Here is a 23729-nt window from a genome sequence, read left to right as displayed (position 1 = left end):
AAACCCCTCCAGCAATAATCCCGAATTCTGCACAATTTAGCTTTTACTACGGAAATAATACTTTCCCAGCACTTTTGAAATAAGAATAATTGAAGGGCAATCTATAGATGGAATTAACCAGGGTCTAGACCTGTTAACCTGCGATGTTAAGTTCTTCCTTCCAGGGTTTAAACATCAATCATATCATGGGTATTTGTTTTCCATGTTGGGCACCTTCAATGTCACCATTTTTCTAACACTCCATGGACCTTTGGACGGATCTGTGAGGACATCTTAGAGATTTATCAAAGAGAACGAGCTGGGGAACTAAAAATTACCTCCTGAGCTTCTTATTATATTCCTTTTTATCCTCCTTAGAGCCCCAATATAATTTTGAGGCTTCTTGGTTGACCTGCGTACGTGGATCGTAGGGTGGATTTTCTTCCTCCATGAGATGAATGATAGCATCAATGTGATGACGCCCATCATCATATCTTCGGGGGGAATAACACGGAATACCATCGGCTAGGTTCGCAATACGTTAGCAAGCTATATTTCGAGGGTATCTTAAAGCCATCCATACTTGTGATCCTGTGGTGATAAAGATGTGTAAGAAATTTCGCTCGTGGCTGCTCCTCTGGAAACCTTGGACTGAATGCCAATTCAAAAGTGAATAGACCGCCATCTAGGTTTGTCATCGGTCGTCCAAAGTAGGTCTGATGAATATATTAGTCGTTTGATACATATGCGTTATAATGTCTGGAATTTTCACGCACAACTCGCCAAAGGAACGGATTTCCATTAACCAATTCAACGTCTAGTGTGACGGAGGTTTCTTTCTTGAAGTGTTCCACTGTCTGCTCAAACTGCCTCTGCAAGTTTGCCGCAACACCACTTTCCTTACCTTTCAGAATCAACCCTTCATCCGCCCAATCCTTAGTCTCCTTTTCAAGCCGCTCTTTGATAAATCTAAGTCTTCTTTCCAACTCGGAGTACAAGAACTTCCCTTCCATTGCATTTCCAGAGTGCTCAAACGGCATCCTAGCGAATACTTGGTTCTCCGTGACCTTCTCACGCTCTGTGGCGATGGAAGCGACATAAGAGTCATAATACCAAAGAAAGCGGCGTTTACAGAGATCCTTGAAAGGCTCAAACACTGCGGGGGCTTCTGGATCAACTATACTAGAGTCTTCGTCATATGCGTCCTGTTCCATTGGACTAGGCACGGATTGAATTGTGCCGTCTGGATTGATGCCAAGATGTTCTTCAAGCCTGGATATCACAGAGACACGGAGTGTTTCGTGACGAATCTGGAAATTTGGAAACATAAATAAGCACCTTGTCTATAACATAGGTAACAATCTGGGAATTACTTTGAGACAATACGCCTTCATGTTTTCTTTATCGTGATCTTGGTTTGCATTCTCAAAACCGGGCTCATTCTCATACGGGTTAGAGGACATGAGGCTCTGGATTGAGATTAGAATGGATTCAAGCCCTTGTGCTGAAGACCACTCCTCTCCACGATCTCCTCTCCATGTTCTGATTTGATAACTGTAAGCGTAACGCTCTTTACTTGTAGTGGATTTTAAATTCCTACCCTAAGATCGATCTGATTTTGTAGTAAGATTAGCTCTAGGACAAAGTCGATAAATATAGGCGAACTTACAAGCAAACCTTTCCCGCCGCATATATATTTGGATTAAATCGACACCTTCCAGAATTTGTTGTTAAGGAATTAACTGCCGGGGCCTTTGCAGGGTAATCTATGAAGTAGCATTATGAGCTCAAGGTTGCATTTTTTTGGAGACATGGCACATGTTATAGGGTGTTAGTATTGATTTCAGCTCACCTCTACCAAATTTCAGTGAAAACTGAAAAAGCAGCTGGAGTTAGCGTGAAATAATGGAGCGATATTTAGGAGGTTACTGCTATTTGGGGCTGAATGAAGCTTGAGGAATGGAAGCAAAAGAACATAAAGGAAAAAGAGGCGTGAGTTGGGATAAAAACCTCGAAGAAACCGAACTCGTATGGCGTGTCTGGAGGTCCCAAGATGATGGCTTTGACGTTTCGGACATCCGAGTCTTTACATGCCACAGCGATAGCTGAAAGCCCGATGTTAAAACTGCATTCGAAGCGATGTAATGATTAGCAGGGAAGTAGCTCACATAGGTCGTTTGACTTTTTGATCTCGCTGAGCTCCTATAAGGCGGGGTTAATGAGGGGTTCTTGGGGAATAAGAATAATTATTGATTCAGAGGAGTAACAAACCCTAGTAAGACGTATGATAGATTGGTTCATGTTGGCTGGATACAAAGTAGTCGTAAGAGAGATTAGTTCAAGAGCTGGGAACCTAAAGAAGGGAGTTCAAGAGGTATTTGCGGAAGAGGCGAGGCACCAAGCTCAAGGGTCAAGCAAGGCTGAAGTGTGGAGAAGAGACACAAAAGTAAGCAGGGAGATGGAGAAAAGTAGTAGGTTCACTGTTTGCTTCCAATAGGTGCAAATCTAGTACTTTCAGAGTTGCAGGAAGACTCACAGACAGCAAACAGCTGTAGAAAGTGCAGCACGACTACACAAGCATCACCCATCGTGCAGCTCTGCCCTTGGCAGATGACAAAGAGCAGGCCTTTCCGTATTTGGTTAGGGAAGAGGCCCCTCCACACCCGCGATGCCGAGTTTGGAGAGGAGGGACCCTTCAAGTCTTCTCCTCCAAACAACCTCGTAGAGCGACCATCATTCATGCAGTGAGCACTCGCCGTCTCGCACCGCCTCTCTATCTCCATTGACATCAACCACCTAAAGTACCATGGGTAACCTGAACAGCCGATCTATCTTTATTTTTACACTCCCATCAAACAAGTGAGTTTCAGCAACCGGCGTCCCTGGGGATTCACCAGCAGCCTCCAGATGGATTTATCTCTCGCTCCATCTGTATCTCAGTGGCTCAATACTTGCTTAATCCTCTGAACCCCCGCTTACAGTGTTGTGATATCAAAGTTGCAGCCTTCTGTCCCTTGCAGTGCACCAGTTCTACGGGCGCTGCTACCTAGCTGAGAACCTTTTGAAACAGAACCTGGCATGTATCTAGAAAAACCGTAGACGAATATACAAAAAAGGTCGACGCTCTTCGTGTCTCGATCTTTTTGGTTGTCGCGTGCTAGGCGTTAGGTACCTGCGGCTGGCGGTGCTGTTCCGGTTGCAATTGCATTCTGGCCTCGCCCGCTGTCGATTAGTTCTCTGCTCTGCTCTTCCAGTCGTGGAATTTGTTAGCTTCATTTTCCAGTCTCACCTACTTCTCCCCACAACGCAGCCGTGCCCTGGTTGTCTGTCTGGTTGTCCTCAAACACCCAACCTCTCCCGCAGCCCCAAAATAGCCACTCTTCCTCCTCCGCAATCCCTTCTCCACCGCTGGTGCTTCTGCTGCTGCATCCCATCTCCGCTGCTCTGGATAGATACATCCTTCGCCATAGAATAGTTGTTTGGTGGATAGAAAGACTGACCACTCCTTTAGCATTGCCTTCCCCCTCTCACGTACATACCTACACGATTCCCCCCCCGCTCTTTTGGGTGTGTGTGTGCATGGGCCATTGTCGCCGAGGGCTTGTCACCGGCTCCCTTGCTCTTCCCATAACCACCCCTTTCCTCCTCGACGACCTCCTCCAGTATCGTCAAAATAGCAACGCTTAAATTTTAATTTTTAAGCTCCCAGAAACTCGGCGTGCGTGACAACTCTGTTCTGTTACCAATCTCATCGGTCGCCGAGCGAGAAATAATTACAACCGAAGCTTTGCATCTAGGGCTCCCTCGTTATTTTCTTTCTAATTTTACTTTTTCCCTTCATTTTGCTTTAGACCAGTCTTTCGACAACTGAGCAGCTAGGCAACCCCGTCGAGAATATTGAAATTGCTTCCACATTTACGAGCCAACCTTTTTTTAAAGATCACATGTCTGCACCATCAGACGGGCCTGGGCGTCCTGTAATCGATTCACAGCAAGACCTCCCTCAACTCACGACCACATTACCAAGTCCCTCAACCTCCCAATCACGAAACAGACAGCTTGATGATCGTTCTCCTACATCCCCAACTGAGCCTGTACCTGTAGGAGGGGGTGTTGTTGTCGGACCGACTCATGGGAGCTCCCCTAAAACTACTCGAATTTGTGGAAAGTGTCAGGGTCCTTTAACAGGTCAATTTGTGCGTGCTCTGGGCGGAACATTTCACTTGGATTGTTTTAAATGCAGGGTAAGTTTTGTTCAGCCTTATGTGATTTTGTTCCTAGAGTTTGCTGTTAATTTGATTTAGGACTGCGGAGTAACAGTAGCCTCCAAGTTTTTCCCCGTGGACGAGGAGGAAGGAGAAGGCCAATATCCACTGTGCGAAACGGATTATTTCAGACGCCTAGACCTTCTTTGTCATGAATGTGGTGGAGCGCTAAGGGGCTCATACATTACTGCCCTAGAACGGAAATACCATATTGAGCATTTTACATGTTGTGTTTGTCCAACAGTGTTTGGGCCACAGGATTCCTACTATGAGCATGACGGCAAAGTTTACTGTCATTACCACTACTCAACCCAATTTGCAGCCCGGTGCAACGGATGCCAAACCGCAATTCTAAAGCAATTTGTGGAAATTTTTCGGAATGGACAGAATCAACACTGGCACCCGGAGTGCTATATGATACACAAGGTCGGTTTTTTCCGAGAAGCTGGAGGGGGATTTTTGCAAATACTATCTCTACAAATTTTATTATAATATTGTGTGCTTTTCTGGGCATTTTTGCGGAATATTTTCGTTCAAATGGCAAGAATAACCGCTAATATTATGTTATTTGGTTTATTTTTAGTTTTGGAATGTTCGGCTTGCGCCTCAGGAAACCGGAGAACCAAAGTCGCCATCTGTAGAGGACCCCTCAACTCAGAGGCGCTCATTGGTTCGGGATGCCGAGGAGAAAATGGAAGACAAGGTCTATCGTATCTGGAGTGTATTATCATCTTTCGAAGAATCTTCTGCAGCATGTATTAGTGACATGCTTTTACATGTCTCTAATGGAGCATATGTAGACGGCGTCTTCGTGGCTGAAAAGTTCATTTGGCATGTCGAAATACTTTTCGGTTCCGCAGATAACTTGGATGCTCAATTCAGTGGCATGTCAGTGAAGGGTACGTTCTTTTGTGATGCACAGCGCTTGGCCCTTTTTCGCGGAATCCACCACAAATACCTATTTTTATTAGACATACGTCATAAAGCTGACTCTTTGATTACTACACGAAACAGGTTTGTCTTACTCCAGAGAAGCAAAGCTACTGTGTAAGAAGATAGTTGCATTTTTTAGTCTTCTCTCGAAAACTCAAGAAACCGGTGTAAGAAAACTCGGTGTTACACAAGAGCTATTATCGCTTGTTACTGGCCTTGCACATTACCTGAAGCTACTGATACGGATCACTCTGCAAGGCTCCTTAAGATTGGTACTAAGCTCCCGCTTCCCAATGCACCACCCGAAAGCTCGTCTAGCGGAAAATCATCTAACCACGTACCGGTATGTAGGAACGAGAGCACAACAACATTGATGCTTTAAGGTTGTTTCTTGAAGAGCTATCTGACTTAGAGTCCACCAAAGAACCAAAACAATCTCTTGAATCGACGCAGGGATTGTCGGAAAACCTAGCAGATCAGCATTCTGATCTCTGTACCGTTTGCCGCACCACCATTGAGGAGGAGTGTGCCAAATTTGATGATAAGAGGTGGCACATGAGTTGCCTAGCATGTTCAAACTGTAAACGGGAATTGAGGGGCCATCTTGACGAGACCACGTGGTTTGAAGCAGAACAATGTGTTTTCTGCACTAGTTGTGCCTCTCAAGTATCGGACACCCGTGGACCATTTGAGCGTGTAACACGCTTAAAACAATACGTCTATCTTCTACGTGTGGCACTTGCCCGGCTATTACTGAGACTTAGGCAAGGAGGGACACTCCCGCATACATCAGGTACGAATTATATGCTTGTTGGTTCCAAAAAGAATATCTAATAAGTTGTAACTTGGTAGATGACCCCAATCTTCGGAGTTACGATTCCAGCGAGGGTCATAAGCTTGGTAATATTGAACCTCCGCTACTTCGATCAGATACGCGGTCAAAGTCGTATAGTGGGGAACGCGGGGAACGCGGGGAACAAACTGAAGCCTACACCAACACGATAAACGACATCCGTAGGTTACGATCGACCCGCCTAGACCGGCAGCTTGGAAGTTCGGCGAAGAAAGCCCGTCAGTCCCGAATAATCGAAGGGCCGGAGGCAGACAGTGTGCGACCAGGATCCTCGGATGGACACCAAGTTGATAGGCGCCGTAATACAGGGCAATTTCACATAGTTGAGGACAGGGAATATAATGGAGATGAGCAGGAGGCTCGTACTTTTGGCGATGATAAAGTGCTAACTCTTGACGATATACCGCGAATTGTTGCCGCTGAGCAAGCCCGGGAACAACGGCCAAACGCGTTCAAGCACCACCGGCCCAATCCATATGGAGAAGCGGATGGACCAGGTCAGCCAAAACTTGTTAATGGGCATCAAAGAGATCTCTCAGTTGACAAATTACGAGATATGGGAAGCCAACAAGAACCTCCGCCACCACCGGTTAGGACAAAAAGATATTTTTCGGAACTATCTGCAATCGATTATTTTATCGTGCGACATATTGCAGTTCTTTCAATGGAACCATTGGTGGAAGGTTATTTTAATTTGGAGGAACTGTTAGGACTGATAGAAACCAACAAAAAAACATTTTGGGGGAAATTCGGAAAGGCATTCCAACCAGTTGACAAGAAAAAGGGTGCCAAAAAGAAAGGTGTTTTTGCCGCCGTAGTCAGGAACATCATGTCAAACAAGAAGCTTACAAAAACACTAGGTGTCTTTGGCGTGGCGCTAGACGTGCTAGTCGAGCGAGACGGCGCTGAATCGAGCATGGGTGTTGGCCCCGGAACTTTACGAATACCTCAAATATTAGACGACGCCGTGGTGGCTATGCGTCAAATGGGTAAGATCCTATCATACTATATACTTCGGTTACTCTGGTTAAAGGTCTCCTACTGAATGTCTCAGATATGTCTGTCGAGGGTGTTTTCCGAAAGAATGGCAATATTAGAAAACTGAAAGAACTCGCAGACCAAATAGATCGGAGTGAGACTCAAGTAGAGATGAGCGGCTGGGGCCCTGTCCAAATAGCAGCGCTTTTGAAAAAGTTCCTAAGAGAATTGCCGGATCCGTTACTAACATTCAAGCTCCATCGTTTGTTCGTGGCTTCTCAAAGTAAGTAATAGCCTGTAGTAAATATTATCACCTGGGATTGCTGACAGCGTGATAGAAATCATGGATGAAGAGAAAAAGCGTCGCATACTTCATCTCACATGTTGTTTGCTTCCCAAAAGCCACAGAGATACTATGGAAATTCTTTTTTCTTTCCTAAATTGGGCTGCGTCTTTCTCTCACATTGATGAAGAGTCTGGAAGTAAGATGGACGTCCACAACCTATCTACTGTTATCACACCGAATATTCTATACTCCCAAAAGAAAGAAGCTGGCATGGACGATAGTTTTCTAGCTATTGAAGCGGTGCACACACTAATAGCATGTAATGAGACTATGTGCGAGGTAAGAAACCAGCTTATAGGCATATCTAAATGGTGGTTGTTAATAATGGTTGTCTAAATAGGTTCCTGAGGACTTATTATCAATACTGAACGATTCCAATCTTTTTGCCAACGGCGCGGATGTTACAACTAAAGACATCTTGAAACGATATGGCGACCTTATTAATAGACCGGCTCCAGGGAGAACTCCTCAAACCACCAGTTCACCACCAAGGTCTAAGGATGGTAGAGCCCCAACAACCCCCGTCTTCCATCGTGTAGATACCGATCCATCTCAAAATGTTGCGATCCAAAAAGAATCTTCAGTTAGACATGTTGGTATGCCTCAACCTAACCAACCTGGCCAACATTTTCCGCCGAACGCCCATGCCCCAAGTGGTAATCCTAACCAGTACCACCGAGGGCATGGTCGTGGGAATTCCGGTTCAAGCCAGGAGGGCGATATTGGTCAGAACACTATACAAAATGGCCATGGTGGTCAGAATGGTCCTAACGGCCCTAACCATCATGGCGTCCTTCATCATCCCCCAAATGGTCAGAATCAAGCTCAATGGGGTAACCGACAAGGCCAACAAGGTCAAAATCATTCGAGCCAAAATCATCAAGGCCGTCAACAGCAGCAACAAGGCACTATGGGTGTCACTGGCCTAATCTAAGGGCCAAATTCAGTAGGTGTAATAAGGTGGGATATTGGCAAATGGATAAAAAAAAGTATTTTATTTTCAGAGCATTATTGTTCAACCTTCGTTTAATGGGTTCTCTATTTTAATTCATTGATAACCAACCCTTTCCTTTCTTCATTCATGGCTTGGGACGTTTTGGCCGTTTTTATTTCTCCCTTTACCCTTCATGCTTACTTACACAGGCGAGTTTTGTGGCACTTATTTGGGGAGCCAGGTTTGTTAACAAACTGTTCTATGCCACTTATTTGGTTTCTTTCCCTAGTTTCTTTCTTTCTCTTTTTTGGCATTTGGGATTGGAGTATGGTATGCGATACTTGGATATTCGGGGAGCGGGGCTTGGTGGATATGTTGGTGTTTACTTCTTTTTCCCCTCAATTTCACTTGTTCATGTTTTTTAGTTTCTTTTTGCGTTATACCTTGAATATTTTTTTCTTTTTCCTCTCGTCTTCAACTCCATTTCTCTTCTATTTTTTTGTTTGAGTCGAATTTCTGGTTGGCACGGCACTTGAATGTTTGAATCTTGGCCGGGATGGGGGGGAGAGGTCGGTCGGAAGGAAGGAGGGGTAAAGACCGGGGAAGTTAGGCTCATCAAAAAGGCGAGATTCAAGACTGGGCCACAAGTGCTGGTGTATTGAGTTATGAGGATTCCGAGCATGCTTCTGCACCATCAGTCATCGTCGTCATGTGTAATTTACCCTTTTTTAAAGACCTTTTTGTTATTTTTCATTTTCATTTTGCCTTTTATATTATATCCACTCTGGTTTTCTCGCTTCTTTTTTGATGTTCTGCTCCCCATACCCTTTATGTACTCTTCTGTTTTGCGCGCCTTGTCTGCATGATGAACTGTAACTAGAAAAGTGCGCGCGTGTCTATGTGCATAATAATGCTGCCCGGAGGTTGCTTGGAAAGGGTGTTTATCTTTTTTCCTTTCCTTGGCTTAGATAGAAGTTACACCATGAGCACAAGTGTGTTTCGAATTAATCGTTGTGGGGCTGGATGTGCCCAATCACAGCTGTCTGCCTCCCTCCTCCGGTAGAAGTTGGGGGAATTCTGGAAGAATCGAAAAACCCTAGCCCTACGTACTGCTGATCTCATCATCTGGTGATCATTTTATTTGAACATATCGATCATGCTTGCAGATGGGATTTCATCTGGAGATAGTTAGATTTACTCCAGAATAGAGTAGAGTACCTACATACCTTGGACAGGATGCTATGCAATGTATCTTATGACGTTTTGTCAACTACATAACTATTCTGCACTACGATACCTCGCGTGAGTAGTGGTTTTCTAATTTAGGGAAGGGATGAGAGGCATGGGCCCTGCCCGCTTTCTTAAACCCGCTCGCCGCTCCGGCCACAACCGAAATTATGATATCCATCAAACTCGGGTAACTTACCCTAAATCCACTCTGTTTAAAATTTTAGTTGTCTATTGCAGCTGTAAATAGATCTGGAGTATGAACTCTTAGAGCCTTCAGGCTTGCATGAAAGTGAGTATATATAACAGAAGGGCCGAGGGGAGAGCGGCAGCAGTTGCCCGAAAAATTCTGTTGGAAATCTTCTCACTTACCGGTATAACCTGACTGCGGGGTTTACACATTCGCAAAACCGTCACATTCATGATTTCAAGGTTACCCTGTCAGCGATTCTCGTTGGTGGAGAACGGAGTGAAAACCTTGGATGGTGGACCCATTGAAAATCTCACACACCTTCACCTTCTAGGGCAAGGCGCCACCCTCCTCCCTTCACCCTGCACCTTCTCGTCACCCCACCCACTCATCGCCACTCCCTCCCCTAGATCTGTTTTTTGTTCCCTTCCTCCCCTCCTCCTCCTTTCTTCCCAGTCCACTTATCACTCACGCTTGTGAATCGAAACGAATCCGTTCGTTTATACTACCAACCCCCCCCCCCCCTTCCACCCCCTGACGACTGACGACCTACAAGAGTCTGTCAAACTTGAGAGAAGAATCTTCACTCTCATCAAACATTTACAACATGTCGTCTCGATATGCCCAAACCCCGAGTCAGCAGCAACGCCCCGCTAACAGTGATTCCGGCTACGGTGGATCTGTTGAGGATGGCGACCGCGAGTTTTCGGTTTCAGTGCTTCCTGGACAATCATGTAAGTTGCCTGTGTGGTTATGTGACTGCTTTTTTCTCCCTTTTTCTTTGCCTCTCCAGTGGCATCGATGCGATCGCATACGAGGTGTGGCGATACTGACGTGAATGATAGCGGATCCCGAAAGAAGACAATGGGCAAGTCATGTCCACCAATTATACTTGTACGAACCCCATCCTCTAAACCTTTTAATCTATTACTTCGAGCCTTTTCTAACATTTCATTACAGCAACCAAAATCGTGTTGCTCTTGGACGATGGATCAGCCGAACTGTCGAGACACTGAAGGTAAGTTTGAGGTTGAAACAGGCTAAACAATGTGGTCGCATGTGACATGCTAATGTTTGATATGCAGAACTTCCAAACTGCGAATAGCAAATGGCCCGCCACTTACCCAGCAGTGCAGCGTGCAGAGGCACTCTCTGAAGAGGCCGAAACCTCCGAGCAACCCCGTCTTGTTACACCACAAATTGCGCAGGAATTTAACGTCCTCAAGCTTGATCTAAAACTTGGTGCTCTCTCGCCCTCCGAACTTGTACACTCTCTCGAGAAGTCATCTATCGCCTCGTTACTGGATGGAAAGATTGGGCAGTCCGTAAAGCACTTGATGCTCCTCCGGGATCGTATTGAGGATACCTCTTCAAAGGTCTTGGTTACTGGTGATCTCAACGCTGGAAAATCGACTTTCTGTAACGCCCTTCTCCGTAAGAAGGTACTCCCTGAAGATCAACAACCATGCACCAGTATCTTCTGTGAAGTACTCGATGCCCGCGAAAACTCATCGGTTGAGGAGGTTCATGCTATTCCCATCAATGGTGCTCTCTACAATCGACATGATAGCAGCACATACCATGTCTATTCCCTCGACCAGTTGGAAGAGATTGTTGTAGAGAACGATGTGTACTGCCAGGTTAAGATTTATGTTGAAGATGTCCGGGCAATCGACGAGTCTCTCCTGCGTAATGGGGTCGTTGATATTGCAATTATTGATGCACCAGGTCTTAACCTTGATTCTATTAAGACTACAGCTGTTTTTGCACGACAAGAGGAAATCGATGTTGTCGTCTTTGTTGTCAGCGCCGAAAACCACTTTACTCTGTCAGCAAAGGAATTCATCCAGGCTGCTGCTAACGAGAAAGCATACATCTTTATCGTTGTTAATCGATTCGACAACATCAGGGACAAGGCCAGATGTCAGAGACTTATCCTCGAACAAGTTGCCCAGCTATCACCCAGAACTCACCAAGATGCCAAGGAGCTCGTGCACTTTGTATCGTCAAATGCTGTTATTGAAGGGAAGGATGGTGCTAAGTTGAAGGAGTTTGACGAGCTGGAGCAGAGCTTGAGGAGGTTTGTGCTAGAGAAGAGGGCGAGGAGTAAGTTGGCACCAGCCAAGCATTACTTGTTGAACGTTCTTGGCGATTTGGAGACTTTAGCAGAAGTAAACATCAACGTTACCTCAGCGGAACTTGAGAAAGTTCGAGACGAATTGTCGACAATCACACCTGAATTCCAGAAATCCGTCCAAGCACGTACTGCTGTTTCGGATAACGTTGAAGTCACTATTGATGAGACATGTGACAACGTCTATGGATTCTCACGCAAGAACATTTCCGCCACAATTGCCCACATCGACGACAAGGCTATTGTTGAATACGATGGAGTTCTTTCGGCGTTTGCTTACGCAGAGAAGACAAAGGAGGCTATGCTACAAAAGATTCAAAAGTCAGTTACGATTTGCGAAGAATACGCCAGAAATCAGACTGTGGGAGGTATCAACTCAATGAAGGCCCTCGGAATCATGCACCTCGGGGACGAATATGTTGAGAAGGCTTTCCGCAAGGAGTTGATGTTTTCCCGCAAGAGGCACCAATTGAGCAAGACCATTCAAACCGAGATCAACATTTTTGATTTCTTCGACTTTGACAAGCAGGAGAAAGTTGCCGGTATGAGCATGGGTCTCACTGTTGCCACTATGGCTGGAGGGCAGCTCTTCGGCGTGAGCAGCTGGATCGACGGATTGTGGAAGGCCACTAGCATGCTCGGCCCTCGCACTACCCGTAAACTGATAGTTCCCGCTCTTCTTGTTGCTGGCGCCGCCGGTGCCTGGTTCTTGATCGCCGATATTCCGAACGCTGTCCCCCGAAAGCTTGCTAAGAAGATTCGCAAGGAGCTGGAAGCCATTGATTACATCCACGCCAACTCTGAGAGAATTATGAAGGAATGCAGAAAGGTTCTTGGATTCCCCGCCGAGGAACTCAGGGGAGCTTTCCAGAGAAGTATTGAGAAGCAGGGCAGGACAGTAGAAGAGAAGAAGAAGCTTGAGAAGGAGAGTGAGGTGGCTGTCAAATACTTTGGCAATCTTCTGAGGGAGGCCCGTGAGCACAAGGGAGGTGTGATGAAACTTGAGTTGGAGGGACCACCATCAGGTACTACTGCTTAATGGGAGGGCTACGCAAAGTTTGACTTGTATTTGATGGAGTGATGGCATTGAAAGAGAAATACGAGAATTAACGTAAAAATTCTTCTATGGGTTCTCTCCCTTTAGGGAGTCATTTTGATAGGGTTGTTCTGGCTTGGTCTGCTTGGTCCTCGGTCGTTCGGTGTCGTATGCTTGTTTTTATTATTTTTTCGCTTTTGCTTTTTGTTTCTATCAATTGCATGGACCTTTTCTTTATCTCTACTCTTTAGTTGTCGTTTACTGCTCGTGTTTTTCAAACCCTCCCCCTATTGCTGTAGGTTGGTGGGATAAGCTATTTGGAAAATTCCTTGTCCTTTTATTCTTTCCCTAGCCGAGTAGCTGGCGGTAGGAGGAGTTGAGGAGATGGAACGTCACACATCCCGGGAACCAAGCATAAGACCAGACATGACTGGGGAGATCGATGATATCGTTTTCTTTTCCTCTTTTTTCCCTTGTTTCCATATTTCTCTTTATGACTAATTTGATCAGGCCCCCTTTTAAATTGCATGGCAACGTTATTTTTCTTCTTTTCATTACATAACAATAGGGTTTTTATCTTGGGACAGCATTACATGTACAGACGGATATGGTGGATTGGATTGGATGGTGGGAAGAACGGATGCATTGCCGTCATGGCAGCTGGTTAGATCTTTGGGAAAGGTTTGGTGTGCGCTCTTGTGTGTGTGTGTGTGTGGAAAGGGGAAGGGGGAGGTATCTAAATTTATATGATTTTATCTTTTGCATGTCTGAACCTTCTTGGAGAATAAAAGTTTAAAAGGGAATTTATGTTTTATTTTGAACCTAAGGGCTATGTAGTCCATCCTGTAGGCTGTAGGCGGGTGATGTGTGCGTGCCGCCTGGGGAGCTGCGGGTAGTTGGTCAAGTGAAACACCGATTCTAAGGTGAGACTTGTGGCAATGGTGTGGTGGCTTCATGGACCGTCACTCGCTTGTCCTCATAGGCTGGTTCGGTGGTTCGTTAGTTAGCTCTTGTGCCCATTTAAACCGGGAGTTGTGGGTATGGTGTAAGTGGTGGTGTGTCCACGGCCTCAACGTTGAGGTGGAAGCTGACTGGAGGGGGGTTTCTTGGCATCCGAGTGATGGTCTATGACTATACGAAGATTGATTGGTCTGACCAATACATGTAAGTGCATATATGCAGCCTTACGGCTGTGGCACTTCGCTCTCACCTCACCTCATCTCGCCTCATCCCCCGCCCTCTTGAGAAATAAAAAAAATAAAGAAAAAAAAAAGAAAAAAATGTAGCTCTCTAGAATCCCGTCTTTCGTTATTGTGGAACGAATTCACCCCAAGCTAGCTTAAATGTTGCTCCTCCCCGTCTCGATGACCCAGATTCGTTTTCGATATCTCCTAGGCGGCAGGCAGATCACTATACTCCGTTCCCTCTTGACTCTCCGGTGTGGTTGGGGGTGTGGTTGGGGGTGTGGTTGGAGGCGGTAGTGCCCTGGGAGAAGGGGGAAGGGGTGTGTTTGCGCCGGCGGTGTCCGCGGCTGGTTGGGGTTGGGGTTGGGGTTGGGGTTGGGAGGGACCCCAGGGCCGACAAGGAGTTTTCTGGGTGGGGGGACAGAGTGGGAGAAATCCCCCCACCCACACAAAGTCGGTCGTTCTCCTCCCCCTGTGGCGTCTTCGGCAGTGCCCAGGGCCCTACAGGGGACACGAGGGGAACTTTGGCTGACTCTCCTCCCCTCCCCTCCCGGCGGGCACGACCCCGCCAGCGAGAGCTGCAGGCGTCTGGCTGCGTGAGCGCCAGAGAGGGCTGGCTAGCTCGCGGGCGAGGCAACCTTGGCAATTGCTGGTGGGGGGTGTGCTTGCTGAGGAGGGGAGGTGGTCTGGTTTTTTTGGCGTGGGGTGGGAGGCGGAGGGGCCGGAAGAGGAGGGGAAGGAGGCCGGGGCGGAGAGGAAGGGGGCGGGGGAGGTGAGGGGAGGGGGGAGGGCCAGAATTTTGGTTCCTGGGCGTTGCCGAGGACTTGAAAGGGATTGAGACCTTGGTTTGGCTGTTGTGACTGGTTTGGCGGCGTGCACTCGTTGGGTGAAGCCGCCCGGGCCGCCACGCGGGTATCGGGGGAGGGGGCGGCCTTTCATTTCGAGGAGGAGTCTTTTCTTCTCCCTCCTTTCACGGGGAAGGGAGAGAGCTAGAGTTTTGGTCCCTGTTTGCCTCTGGGCGCTGCCGAGGGTCTGAAAGGGATCAGGACTTTTGCTTTGGTGCTTGGCTGCGTGCACTCACTGAGTGCTCGTCGAGTGAGGCCGTCCTGGCCACAATGTGGAAACAGGGGAACAGAACGCCCCCCCCCCCCCCCCTGTGAGGAGGGGCCTTTCTTCGCCCTATGTTTGAGAGGAAGATAGCCAATTTTTTGGTGCCTGTTGGGCTCTGGGCGATGACGAGGGCCTGAAGGGGATTAAAACTTTGGTTGTGATGCGGGCTGTGCCTGGGAGATTCTCGGGGGTGATATAGATTTGACTGCTCAGCCCATAGTCTTGATGTTCTATGGGTAAGTACCTGGCTTTGTCCCGTGGACCGTGGTGCTTTGAGGTAGAGGTAAGAGGTACAATACTTTGAGGACATAGAATGCCAAAGATGGTAAGGCAGACTAGAGTACTCATGAGTAGACACACCCCGGTTTGACTTTATGGTTCGACCCGAGCTCAGCTAGGTGTGGTAATGTGTTGTGATGTTGGCTTAATCTTACATGTAGTAAGTAAGTGACCCTCTAAAAGCCTCCTCCTCCAATGATTCCGTACGTACGTAGCTGTAGAGTCTCTCTAGAAGCTCCTATTTTTTTTTGTTTAATGCATTAATTGCATGCAACCTTACAGTTATGGCAATAACCCCTGAACTGCCCACTCTCTTCCACCTCCTCTCACGTATATCTGACATAGGAAATAAAAAACACTAGAAATCATCCTTTTTGTCCTATTCCTCGTCTTCAGCGCTTTTCAGCGCTCCCCATCCGTACCCTAGTTCTCTCCTTTCTTCTTCCGCGCTTTCGTCTTGTCCGCCTCTCTCATGTCTCCATCTCGCGAACTATTTCCATATTTTCGTAGCTGCTTCGATACCGCTAGTCTTCCAGAGGAGTTTGCTGACCGTTAGAAGCTCCTATATAATGTTAATGTAGAAATGGATTCATCGCCGTATCTGTCTCCGTGAGTGGCTGTTGGGGGGTGTGTACTGCACCGGGTGAATCATGAGATGTCACTCGCATTGGTTCAACTTATATGGGCCGTTTATTTCGTTAGTTGTTTTCCCCCAGGAGCCAGCTTGCTTCTACGGAAGCTGGTTGTTGGCTCAGTTTCTAAACATCGAGTGGATATGTTAGGATTTTTTTTTCTTCTAGCATATAGACTCGTCTCGCTGTCACGAGCTTACACCCATGCCAGTGAAACTGTTAGCACGAAGCACAGTTCTCCAGTTCAGGCAAGCCAGTTTTTCGATTTCATTATTAGACTATTATTAATAATATGAAGTCTAGACATTCCCATTTACACCCTACATACCACCAGCTTGTATATATATATACATAGCTATCCTCACAGCAACAACCCTCAAAACAGCCTCTCCACACTCTCCACTCCACACTTTACACCTCACTAACCACTCCGCTAACTACTCCCTCCACCCCCCACCATCCCCTCCAACACCTCCCAAAACTCCCCCTCCCCATACACCTTCCCAAACCGATCCCCTTCATGCCCAAAGTCCAAAAACCTCTCCAACGTATCCTCCCCTCCTCTGCCCCGCACACACCTCATCAGCTGCCATCATTATCCCCATCCCGCAACGCCCCCCAAAAAAACAGAACAGAGAACGAAGCAAACTCACCTTCCGACACAACAGCCGCCCACCCCGGCGGCTCCGCCACCCACCGCCACTCTCGGTCCCCCTCCTCCGTCACCTCCTCGCGCCACATGTGTGCGCGCGTGCTCGCAAACAGCTGCATGTAGTCCGCCGCCGGGACGAGCTTGAACCTTGCCGGCGGAGCGGTGGTGTCGGGGGGCGTGGAGAAGAAGGTGTGCGTGAAGTAGTGGTGGTGCGCGAGACCGAAGGGGAGGGTTGTGTCCAGGTCGTAGACGGTGATGGTGTGGGGGGTGGCGCGGGGGTGGTGGAGGAGGATTACGTGGTAGTCCTGGCCCCCGGGGGGTTAGTGGTGGGGAGGAGGAGGGGGAGGGGAGGGGAGGGGAGGTACCCAGTAGATGGGGGTTGTGGGGGTGGTGCAGACCTATGGGGGGGGGGGGGTTAGTGGGTTTGTTTTTGTGGGAATGGGGGCAGTGAGGAGGTATATCTACTTTCTGGAAGTTCAGTGCGACGCCTGGAATAGGTTTGACTGGGTTAGCATTTGTAGCTCTCTCTCTCTCTCAGGTTGTCACTCGAGCCAGCCAGCCAGCCAGCCAGCCACCACACGAGCACCCATATCCCACAAAGCAAGGCAGGCAAGCCAAAAAAAAAAAAAAAAAAAAAAAAAAAAAACTAACGCTTCTCAGTGTTCGAGATAAAGACCACATAGAAGTCTTCCCACAGCTCGGGCGCCACATGGTCCCGGATCATGTGGTATATGTTCTCCTCGCAGTAGCTACAGGCACACCCCCGGTCAGAACTACACCCCGAGTAAAAAAAAGAAGAGGTAGAGGAACGTACAACTGCGTGTACCTCACCTGAGATAATTCAAACACGCCCGTCACGGCGACAAGCTCGGTGGTGGTGGAGCTGCCGTTGGGGGTGGTTGGTAGGTCTGCTATTGCGGCGGGCATGGTTGAGGTATGGTGTAGTTAGTTGGGAGCGGGGTCTAGCTGTAAGTAAATGGGGCACAGATATAAACTACATGCACCTTATGTACTTGGGCGTTTATAATTATGCAACCCTGAGGAGTAGCAAAACTCGGTCCACCACTCAGGTCCGCAGCTGCTGGCTAAATTATCGTATGCAGAAGTACATGTAGGTGCAATAAACTGGTTTAGGTACATACATACATACAGTGCCTGATATGCGGTTTTCTACTATTCTTGGTACTGCAGACCCTTTCAATTCACCCCGCTCCACTCACTGGGCCCGATAAGCGAGACGCCCAATTCCTGTTCCCTGCACAAACGCGCAAAACCTCGCCAGCCAGCCAGCCAGCCAGGTGTCCTCTTACTACATGCCTAGCTAGCTACAGTACGTAGCTGCCGAATTTTTATATCTCTACAGTCCTCCCTCTATTCCAGTTATCGCGATCATTTCCCATCTAATATAATAAATACAACACATACTTGGTGAGCATCGATCCATCCTGCACCCACTCTGCCTGAGCTTGCTCTTTTCTAACACCCCGTTTATAGGTTAGTCATCTAGCTACATAGCAGCATGGCAAAAGGCCGCGCGACCTCTTCCGAGCCCGCCGCCGATATCAACAAGATCGATGCCCGCGCGCGCCTCGACGGCGCAACTAGCGGTGGCGGGGTGTCGACGCTGTCGGCGCTTGCGCAGGCGACGGTGCCGGCGTGGGTGCAGACGGCGGTCATGGTCAGCCTGATCTTTGGGGGGTGCTGCTCAAACGTGAGTTTCCGATCATTGGCCCTCTCTGTGCGCGCGGCGCTGAGGAGCGAGTAAAGAAGGAGGGGAAGGATAAAAAGAGGATGAAGGAGATGCAGAAGTAGAAGAAGAAGAAGCTAAACCCACCACCGCCCCGGCGCAACAGGTATTCGCCCTCGAAGCCATCATCAAGTGCGCCCTCCCCCTCCTCCCTTCCCCCCACCCGCACTAACTCCCCCCCAGAACCGAACCACAAAGCGGCCACCTCCTCACCTTCGCGCAGTTCCTCTTCGTCGCGCTCGAGGGGCTGCACCACCACTTTGACCGGCACTCGCCCACGCTCCTCAAGAAGAACGCGGTGCCGCTGTACCGCTGGGCGGTGCAGATCCTGCTGTACTTTAGCGTGTCGGTGCTCAACAACTATGCGTTCGGCTTCCGCATCTCGGTGCCCGTGCACATTATCCTGCGCAGCGGCGGGAGCATGACCACGTTGGTGGTGGGATGGGTGTTTGGGAAGAGGTTTGTGTTTCCCTCTCCTTCTCTTGCTGTTGCTGTGCGGGTGGAGTGAATCGGTTTTTCTGATAAACACGGCGTAGATATACCCGCATGCAACTCCTCTCCGTCCTGATCCTCACACTCGGCATCGCCCTCTGCGCCTACAGCGACAACCCGCCTCCCCCGCCCTCCACCTCCACCTCCCCCACCCCCACCCCCACCAGCACCTACATCACCGGCCTCCTCATCCTCCTCCTCGCGCAGGTGCTCTCCGCCTTCATGGGCCTCTACATCGAGCGCACCTACCACACCTTCGGCCACCACCCGCGCGAAGGCCTCTTCTACAGCCACTTCCTCTCCCTCCCGCTCTTCCTCCCGCTCCTCCCCTCCATCCGCGCACAATGGAACCGCCTCGGCGGCCTGCGCTGGTACCTGCTCGCCAACGCCGCAACGCACTATGTGTGCTCGCGGGGCGTGAATCTGTTGGCCGCGAGGTCGAGCGCGCTGACGGTGACGGTGGTGCTGAATGTAAGGAAGCTGGTCAGCGTGGTGGTGAGCGTGTGGGTGTTTGGGAATGTGTTGGGTGGGGCGTGGGGCTGGGGGCGGCGGTGGTGTTTGCGGGCGGCGGGCTGTATGCGTTGGAGGGGCAGAGGGTGAAGAGGGAGAAGGCGGCGGCGGCGGGTGGGAAGAAGGTGGATTGATGAGGAGGGGGAGGGGAGGGGGGAGGGGGAGGATAGAGAGTTGCTGCAGTTGAGATACCACGTTGTTTAGATAGATTTTTTGGAGCGCGGGGGGAATAGATGTGGGGTGATCATTTCCGTTTTCTTAGTATAGTAAAATGTGGTTTTCAAACAAAGTACATAACCAGTAGTTGATGTCTTTCGATCATTGACCCTCCCGCCCATCATTAGTACTACTGATGTTCACTACTACTATTACTACGCATGCACAGCAGCCCAGAGTCAGATAGTTACCAGAAGCTACTTTTTATTTTTAATGCTATCTTTTTTTGTCTAACTACAGTATCCATCTAAACACCCTTTTTGAGAAAGAAAGAAAAGAAAAAAAAAAGATACCGGACCCGAAAAGAGGAGCAAAGACCAGAACAGAAAGGAGCAGCACAGCAGCAAAACCAACCAACCAGGAAGATAGGAGGAGAAGAAGAAACCCAGTCACCGAACCAGAACCCAGCACCGAAGAAACCGAAAAAGAAACCGAAAAAAAAGCCCAGAAAAAGAACCCCCCAACCCCCCCAAACCCCACCCACCCAAACCCCCCATGACCCATGGACCATCCTATCCAACCAACCCCCTCACAACCGTATTCTCCCTCTCAAACCTCATGAGATAGCCCACCTTCCACCCGTGAAAGCCGCCAACACCGACCCCGGCCGCAACCTCCAGCCCCAACCCCTCCTCCAACCTCTCCCTCAACCCCACCACCATCTCCCCCTGCAACCTCACCTCCTCGAACCCGCCACTCCCCATCGCCGTCCCCTGCTGCTGCTGCTGCTGCTGCTGCTGTCCATCTCCACCCACCTGTCCATCATCCTCCTGATAAAACACCTTGACAGCCCTCATCGGCCTCTCCACCGCGCTACTCGTGTACCTCACGTCCGTACTAAACAGCCACAGACGCAGCTTGTTCTTCTCCTCAGGTGAGGAAGAAGAGGAGATGAGCATGCGCCGCACGCCCTCGCCCTCGGCGAGCGCGAGCAGCTTGGCGGAAAGGAAGGGCTCTACTGGGTAGGAGTACTCCTCGCTGATGCCGTGCGCGGAGAGGTGCAGCTTGAGCTTCCACTTGTTGAGGCTGTAGCTGTGTGTCTGCGGGTCCGTGGCGCCGAGGTGGGCTTTGCAGTTTGTGCAGTAGAGGCCGTGCGGGTATTGGGTTGACTATTTAAAAATCATTTAGTTAGTTTAGTTATCATCGTAGAGGACGTTTTTTTTTTTTTTTTTTTTTTTTGTTTAGGTAGGGAAATGACAGCTCGAGCTGCAGAGAAGACCACAAATAAAAAAGCGTAATGTCCCTCACAAACATTCCCCCGCTGCCTGCAGCTTACAGCAGCGAGGTGAAACCAAGAGGGATTCTCCAGCGGCCCTACCACCTCCCCTTGGGGAAAGAGGTGACCGCCGCTCTCTCGCCGCTCCCCCGCCCGCAAGAGTCCCGGGCGCCATGGAAACGCCCGCCTGCGTAGGCCTGAGGGAATTGCTTCCCCCGGTAACACAGAGCAGGCCATTACCACAGCATCCTCACAGGACAGGCCCCGCGAGAAGGGGAGGAGAGAGACAATTGATCTGGGGCAATTGTATCGATGCAGATAGCCACTGATGTGGGCTACTGACCTTCTTTTTGCCCCCCGTTTGCTTTCCACAAAGAAAACACAAAAGAAAAAGAAGGAGAAGGGGGGAAAAAAAGAAAGAAAGAGAAGGGAAAAACAGAAGCAAACAGAATGGGAAATTACCTCAACAACCTGCACACCGACACAATCCGCCTGCGCAACCAAAAAATACGTCAAATCCACTAGCACCGTGCCAGCTTCGGCCCCAAACCCTCCCTGGAGAGCACCATACCTCGCCCCCTCGCCATTCGTCGCGGCGGCTGCAGCGGTAGGAGCAGCAGTAGCAGCAGTATGACCACCATTGGTATGACCATTGGCATGAACACCATTGGTATGAACCCCATTAGTCTGCTGCTGCTGCTTCTTCTTATCAGGCCCCGGCTTATGGCAATGCCAGAACTCCATCATCTCCGCCCAATTCCCCGACGGCAGATCCTTCCAATTCTTCACGCTTGTACCGTCAACAATCACACACGCACACGCCTTGCACATGAGCGAGACGCTCTTCCCCGCCTGTACCAGGACAGGTGCAGACCACGGCACATAGTTCTCGGCGGGCTCTGTGCTTGGGGGTGCGGCAGCGGCGGGAGCTGCAATGGGGAGGCGGTACGAGAGTGTTTTTTCGCCGGCGGGGATGGATGCCCGGAGGGTTGCGGCGGCGACGCGGATGGCGACGGCGCCAGGGAGCGGGAGGGGCGTGGATGTGCCGTTGTGGGCGAGGAGGAGCTCGGTGGGGGATGTGAGGGTGAGGCGGGTGGTGGGCGTGGACGGCGTGGGGAGAGTTATGCAGATTGTGACGGAGCGGATGAGGGGGAGGAGCTCAGCGTGGAAGAGCGGTTTGGGGACGGGGGGGGAGGTGGAGGAGGAGGAAGACATGCTGTCCAGGTGTGCGGGACTGATTGTACTCTGGCACAGGCTGGTTCGGGTTAATTCTGTTGATGTCTTGTCAATTGTGGGACAAGTAGGCAGGGTTGGTGCGGTGGGGTTTTGTTGCTGGCAGCGTGTGCTTGGCAGTGGTCGTACAATGGAATGGGCAGCGAAAACCAACATGTTGGTTATGGGCCCGTCAGGAGCAATCACTCAAGGGGGAGAGTTATTTAACGTGTGTGTTGCGTAACGACGGTGGCTAGTAGAGAGTACATGAGCTGAGGGCCCATCAGGAGTAATCACTCGGAGGAGGCGTGATTGCAAAGAGGGCTGGCTAATAATATTTCTTGCAGTAGTAATCATTTCTACTACCAACTCCCGATCTACCAGGGTCTTGAATAATAGCCAGGCTTACAATGAATACTAAAGCTTCAATCTAATCCGCAGGCTACGCAAGTAATCCCGTCCCATCCCGTCAAACCAAGCTCTCCACCTCCCCCAACCCTCCAAACTCCGTCCACTCCCCTCCATCCCCTGCAAAATCCGGCTCTTCTCGGCCCACCTCTCCTCCAGCCACGTCCTCAGCCCCTCCTCATCCTCCGGCAGCTCCTTGATCTCAAATCTACGAACATGCACATGGAACCTCCACGGCGGCGAGACTCGCGCCATGGCAAACGTCTCCCAGATCGTAGGAGCATCCATGAACCCCTTATTAACCCCACTGCCACCGGCCTTGGAGTAGGCCAGGGTCAGGTCGTAGACGTGGTTGATGTGCGAGCTGCTGTCACGCAGGTTCTGCACCTCCGTCACGAACCCTTTGGAGCGCGGGTAGAGCACGTGCGGGAAGACTGGCTTCCCACGGCTCTCGCAGAAGGTTTTGGTCTCCTCCCATTTCTTCTGCGTGAAGCGAGTGCCTTCAGAGTACGCAATTAACCCTATATGGGGTGTCAGTCCATCGATCAAGAACATGTCAGATCAATTGGTGGTGGTGCGGGGGTGAAGGGGCCTCCTTACAGATTGGCAGAGCTGCACTCTTGATACCCTCAAAAAGAGCTTCGAACTCTCTACGATCATTCACCCAATTCCTCGAGACCATCGGCATCCCAAGCGCAATCATCCCCCACCCCAAGAACGGGACCCACCGCAGCGAGGCTTTCGCAAAGTATCTGCTACTCCCCAGCATGCCCGCCCTGACAGCCAGCGCTTGGACCAGGTAGAAGTCCGTCCACGAGACGTGGTTCGCAATCACTATCGCATTCTCACCGCGCGGGAGGGCATCGCCGGAAACAGTGATCTTTGCGCCGCGGCCGCGCTCAAAGCAGCGCTGGATGTGCGCCCAGACGGTGTACGCGATCTGCGAGTTTGCCGCGTAGATCTGGGCGGGGAACGGCCATGAGAAGGGTAGGGTGAGCGTCAGGAGGATGTTTGCGAGTATGAGATGGAGCAGCCAGGGGATGAAAAAGAGGAGGGCTCGAAGGATGGCTGCCGGGGATCTTGTGGATGGAGCCATCATTTGTAAGGGGGGAGTGGGGAAACTTTAGTTTATTTTGGCTTTGTTTTAATTAGGAGGTGGGGGAGGGGGGAGATGGAGCTTTGATGCTGGAGCTGTC

At 49.7% G+C, this 23729-nt stretch overlaps 7 protein-coding genes across 7 annotated transcripts; 3 read left to right on the top strand and 4 right to left on the bottom strand.

Moving 5' to 3' along the window:
- Positions 1 to 232: 232 nt before the first annotated feature.
- LAJ45_10900 (uncharacterized protein) lies at positions 233 to 2762 on the bottom strand (the record flags this gene model as incomplete). Its single annotated transcript, XM_046120415.1, has 12 exons — positions 233 to 260; positions 318 to 504; positions 563 to 695; positions 756 to 1289; positions 1353 to 1521; positions 1580 to 1591; positions 1649 to 1745; positions 1832 to 1853; positions 1990 to 2084; positions 2148 to 2181; positions 2251 to 2285; positions 2516 to 2762. The coding sequence occupies 12 exons, from the start codon at positions 2760 to 2762 to the stop codon at positions 233 to 235; spliced, it is 1593 nt and encodes a 530-aa protein (XP_045966424.1).
- Positions 2763 to 3923: 1161 nt separating this feature from the next.
- Positions 3924 to 8288, top strand: LAJ45_10899 (uncharacterized protein; the record flags this gene model as incomplete). Its single annotated transcript, XM_046120414.1, has 11 exons — positions 3924 to 4223; positions 4284 to 4670; positions 4828 to 5143; positions 5259 to 5449; positions 5529 to 5970; positions 6030 to 6527; positions 6585 to 6830; positions 6891 to 7019; positions 7085 to 7291; positions 7347 to 7633; positions 7695 to 8288. The coding sequence occupies 11 exons, from the start codon at positions 3924 to 3926 to the stop codon at positions 8286 to 8288; spliced, it is 3597 nt and encodes a 1198-aa protein (XP_045966423.1).
- A 2024-nt stretch (positions 8289 to 10312) lies between these two features.
- LAJ45_10898 (uncharacterized protein) lies at positions 10313 to 12878 on the top strand (the record flags this gene model as incomplete). Its single annotated transcript, XM_046120413.1, has 4 exons — positions 10313 to 10439; positions 10551 to 10599; positions 10666 to 10723; positions 10791 to 12878. The coding sequence occupies 4 exons, from the start codon at positions 10313 to 10315 to the stop codon at positions 12876 to 12878; spliced, it is 2322 nt and encodes a 773-aa protein (XP_045966422.1).
- Positions 12879 to 16662: 3784 nt separating this feature from the next.
- LAJ45_10897 (uncharacterized protein) lies at positions 16663 to 17659 on the bottom strand (the record flags this gene model as incomplete). The annotated part of the gene is made up of 5 exons (XM_046120412.1): positions 16663 to 17037; positions 17098 to 17130; positions 17198 to 17220; positions 17384 to 17481; positions 17547 to 17659. The coding sequence occupies 5 exons, from the start codon at positions 17657 to 17659 to the stop codon at positions 16663 to 16665; spliced, it is 642 nt and encodes a 213-aa protein (XP_045966421.1).
- Positions 17660 to 18251: 592 nt separating this feature from the next.
- On the top strand, positions 18252 to 19470 carry LAJ45_10896 (uncharacterized protein; the record flags this gene model as incomplete). Its single annotated transcript, XM_046120411.1, has 5 exons — positions 18252 to 18443; positions 18586 to 18611; positions 18663 to 18938; positions 19016 to 19342; positions 19452 to 19470. 5 exons carry the CDS (start codon positions 18252 to 18254, stop codon positions 19468 to 19470), a joined length of 840 nt encoding a protein of 279 aa, XP_045966420.1.
- Positions 19471 to 20209: 739 nt separating this feature from the next.
- Positions 20210 to 22128, bottom strand: LAJ45_10895 (uncharacterized protein; the record flags this gene model as incomplete). The annotated part of the gene is made up of 2 exons (XM_046120410.1): positions 20210 to 20806; positions 21376 to 22128. 2 exons carry the CDS (start codon positions 22126 to 22128, stop codon positions 20210 to 20212), a joined length of 1350 nt encoding a protein of 449 aa, XP_045966419.1.
- Positions 22129 to 22542: 414 nt separating this feature from the next.
- LAJ45_10894 (uncharacterized protein) lies at positions 22543 to 23632 on the bottom strand (the record flags this gene model as incomplete). The annotated part of the gene is made up of 2 exons (XM_046120409.1): positions 22543 to 23054; positions 23134 to 23632. 2 exons carry the CDS (start codon positions 23630 to 23632, stop codon positions 22543 to 22545), a joined length of 1011 nt encoding a protein of 336 aa, XP_045966418.1.
- Positions 23633 to 23729: the final 97 nt, after the last annotated feature.

The sequence above is a fragment of the Morchella importuna genome (genome assembly GCF_003444635.1).
Source record: "Morchella importuna strain M04M26 chromosome Unknown Morimp01GS052, whole genome shotgun sequence".
NCBI classification, from domain to species: domain Eukaryota; kingdom Fungi; phylum Ascomycota; class Pezizomycetes; order Pezizales; family Morchellaceae; genus Morchella; species Morchella importuna.
Note: the sequence above shows the minus strand (reverse complement) of the source record. Positions and strands in the feature narration are given on the sequence as shown.